The sequence below is a fragment of the Acipenser ruthenus genome, unplaced genomic scaffold, assembly GCF_902713425.1.
Source record: "Acipenser ruthenus unplaced genomic scaffold, fAciRut3.2 maternal haplotype, whole genome shotgun sequence".
Classification (NCBI taxonomy): Eukaryota; Metazoa; Chordata; class Actinopteri; order Acipenseriformes; family Acipenseridae; genus Acipenser; species Acipenser ruthenus.
In genome coordinates, this window is record NW_026707587.1 from 116,602 (window position 1) to 119,869 (window position 3,268).

General features: G+C 40.3%; 1 protein-coding gene across 1 annotated transcript; it reads right to left on the reverse strand.

Moving 5' to 3' along the window:
* Positions 1-981: 981 nt before the first annotated feature.
* LOC131727792 (GTPase IMAP family member 9-like) lies at positions 982-2,899 on the reverse strand. The gene is made up of 2 exons (XM_059019053.1): positions 2,785-2,899; positions 982-2,078 (listed from the first exon to the last, which is right to left on the reverse strand). Exons 1-2 carry the CDS (start codon positions 2,849-2,851, stop codon positions 982-984), a joined length of 1,164 nt encoding a protein of 387 aa, XP_058875036.1. The 5' UTR covers positions 2,852-2,899.
* Between the last annotated feature and the right edge of the window lie 369 nt (positions 2,900-3,268).

Below are 3,268 nucleotides of genomic sequence, written 5' to 3' on the forward strand. Positions count from 1 at the left end.
ATTCTAATTACTGCTGCATAATTATAATTGAACAAATTAGCAATGTTAATTGTGATTACAATTTCATTAAACAATTCTGCTGTAGTTATAGTTATAATTATAATAAGTATAAGTCTGCTAAGAAATAAATAATAATAATTATAAGTGAAGTTGTTTGTTTGAAATGTTCTGTAGTGGCCAACACAGGAAATACAACCCAGTCTTGAAAGAGTCAGAAATCAATTTATTAAGAATAGCAAAAAGAGTTATCATAGAACACAGTGATATAACATCAGTTTGAAATCTGATACGTGTAATAATATCCTTGCATATATGGGTTTAGATGGGTAGAATTTTGAATACATTCTAAGCCTTTTCAAAATGTTCTTATCCTCTTATTTGCTGACACTAATATATAAAAGCAAAAACAAAAACAAACAAAAAAAAATCATCATGTTTAAATCTGTGTGGTGCAGTGGTTAAAGAAAAGGGGCTTGTAACCAGGAGGTCCCCGGTTCAAATCCCACCTCAGCCACTGACTCACTGTGTGACCCTGAGCAAGTCACTTCACCTCCTTGTGCTCCGTCTTTCGGGTGAGACGTAGTTGTAAGTGACTCTGCAGCTGATGCATAGTTCACACACCCTAGTCTCTGTAAGTCGCCTTGGATAAAGGCGTCTGCTAAATAAACAAATAATAATAATAATAATGATTGCTTCAATCGTCCGTTCTTCCCATACCTCTGTTGGTTTCCATGTAAATGACCCTGGATACTCGTAACAATAGAGATGGAAAGATAGAGAGAAAAAGAAATGTCTTCTCAGAAGCGTGGAAAGTTGTTAAAGAAGCAAACGTGTGTAAATAATGACGAGCTGCCTTACTATGGCCTGGGGGTTGCTCTGTGGTTGAATTATTGAAGCTTTGTCTATTTATTAGTAGAGTTTAAGTGTGTGTGTGTGTGTGTGTGTTTTTATTATTTATTGTTTATTTGTCGCATGTTTTTCCTATTGCTGATGTTCTCTTTCTGGTGCTTCTATTGTTTTTTTAATCAGCCCAGCTGCTCCCCCTATTGCTGCCATCCCTGCCACCCCCGCTACCCCCACTGCTGCTGCCGTCCCTACAGCTGGTCCTGTTAGTAGCAGTGCTGCAGCCCCTCCTACTGCCTTGCCCACCCTGGCCCCTGCTCCCGGTCCCTCCACTACCCCCGCTGTGGCTGCTGCTGCCCCTGTGGTCACTCCTGCTACAGCTCCAGCTGCCATTGCAGCCGCTCCCCCCACTGCTACAGCTCCTATCCCTACCCCTAACCCCAGCCCTAACATTGCCCCCAGTGCTATCACTGGCAGCGCCCATTCATTATCCTTTATGAAATCGTTAATCTGTTCTGCTTGGGCTCTCGCAGATTTTATTAGGCTCTGCAGGTATTCCCTCATTCCGCTCATAAATCTGTCTATCGGATAATTCCTAAGAATCCTCTTCATCTCTCGTCTGATCGCTGATTCTGCCTTCCGGTACGTCTCATTGGTGTAGCAGCTTCCTCCGTTCTCTGCCACCATCCTGTCTATCTTCTCCAGCAGCTCTCGGACCTGGATGGGATCGCTCGTCGTCTTGTTGTTGAAGGTGTGATAACGGCCCCCACACTTCTCAACCAGCTGCTGGAGATCCTTGTTCTCCTTTACAAACCCCTCAATCTCTGTGTCTAGTTCATCTGCACGAGTGAAAAGAACCATTGTGTACTTTGCAGACTCTACACTAAACATTTTTAGGATTTTCTCCACAACTTCCTTTGTCTGCCTTGTGTATCGACCTGCTGGTATCACCAGGAGAAAAGCGTGAGGTCCCGGGGCAGACAGAGAAATACATTTCACAATTTCAAGCGCGACACTCTTTGCATCAGAGTTCTCTGTGTCAAACAAGCCTGGTGTGTCGACCACAGCAACACGCCTCCCATTAACTTCACCTTCTTGCTTCTTAGAACAATGTGTTATTGAAATGGAACTGTTTTTAGATTCAAACTCTGCTCTGCCCAGGATGGTGTTTCCTGTTGCACTCTTCCCAACTCCAGTTCCCCCTAGCAACACAATCCTTGTATCATCTTCACATACTGAAAAATAAATTAAAAGATATTTAATCTTCACGTGAACACCTTTGGGGATTTGGACCAATCGATACTAAGTGGAAGCCGTACGGTGCAGTCAATGTACACACAAGCAAATAAACTGAAAGGAAATCTGGATCAAAAAACGTGTTCTAGAAAGAAAAAAAATAAACCCACACACTGATGAACAGAGCCTAGCTTTAGTCGACTGTTGTCTCTCATTAACACCAATGCAAAATGATTTTCAATTCACAGTAATCTCACATCATTATTAATTATTTCATTTTCTCTCTCTTACACATCCACATGCATTTTGAACCACAGTTAATCAAAGGGGTCCTTTAGTTTGTACAGTACATGGTACCAGGAATTTCACAAAATAGAAGATTGCATAATAAATTGATGACTTTTCTGAGTCAGGATCTCGTAAGACCGCTGAAGAAAAGATACCGTATCTAGAAGACTGAGGCTGTCTCTGAAACGTTTGGTCTTCAGCGCACAGATATATATGAAATTCTTGGTAGGTGTACTGTTGTATGTTAGTGTTATTATTTGGACTCACTGTAAACTACACTGTGTTTAAATATGAAGCTTGCATTGTAACCCTGCGCTGCCCTGTAACAACTGCATGAGACACCTGGGATAAAAAGGTCTGCCAGCTAAATAAACAACTAAATAAATAATATAGATGCAGATATAGTAAGAAACTTACAATTAAGATCTTCAAATTCTTCATCAAGTTCAGATAACAGGGGATTTGATTCTCTAGCTGATGCCATGGTCTCTGCTGTACTTGCAATGCTTTATCTGCAGAAGGTGTACCGATAGAATTATATATATATATATATATGAACCAAGGCGGAGTCAGACAACTTCTAAGACACTCCCACAGGGGAATTTTCACATCTAGAAATAAACAAGTTCTATTGATGGCAAGTTTTCGATTCTGTTTGTAGCGTCACTGTCAAATCAAATCAAACTTTATTTATATACCTGTCATGGCAGAGCCATCTCAAGAAAGCAACAGTCAAAACAACAATAAAACTGCAAAAACCATAAAAACAGCAATAAAACTCCAGTATGTACAAAATACATAAAAACAGCAAAACAGTCAAATAAAAATGACAGTCCGATTAAAATGGAAACAACAGATCATAAAAATAGGTTTTCAATCTTGACTTAAAAATTGCAACAGC

What these genes read in the sequence shown, in the direction of transcription:
- LOC131727792 (XM_059019053.1), bottom strand. Translation starts at nt 2,851, where the DNA reads ATGGCATCAGCTAGAGAATCAAATCCCCTGTTATCTGAACTTGATGAA. An exon ending in AGAATTTGAAGATCTTAATT is followed by an intron (nt 2,079 to 2,784) that starts GTAAGTTTCTTA and finishes TTTATTTTTCAG; the next exon opens with TATGTGAAGATGATACAAGG.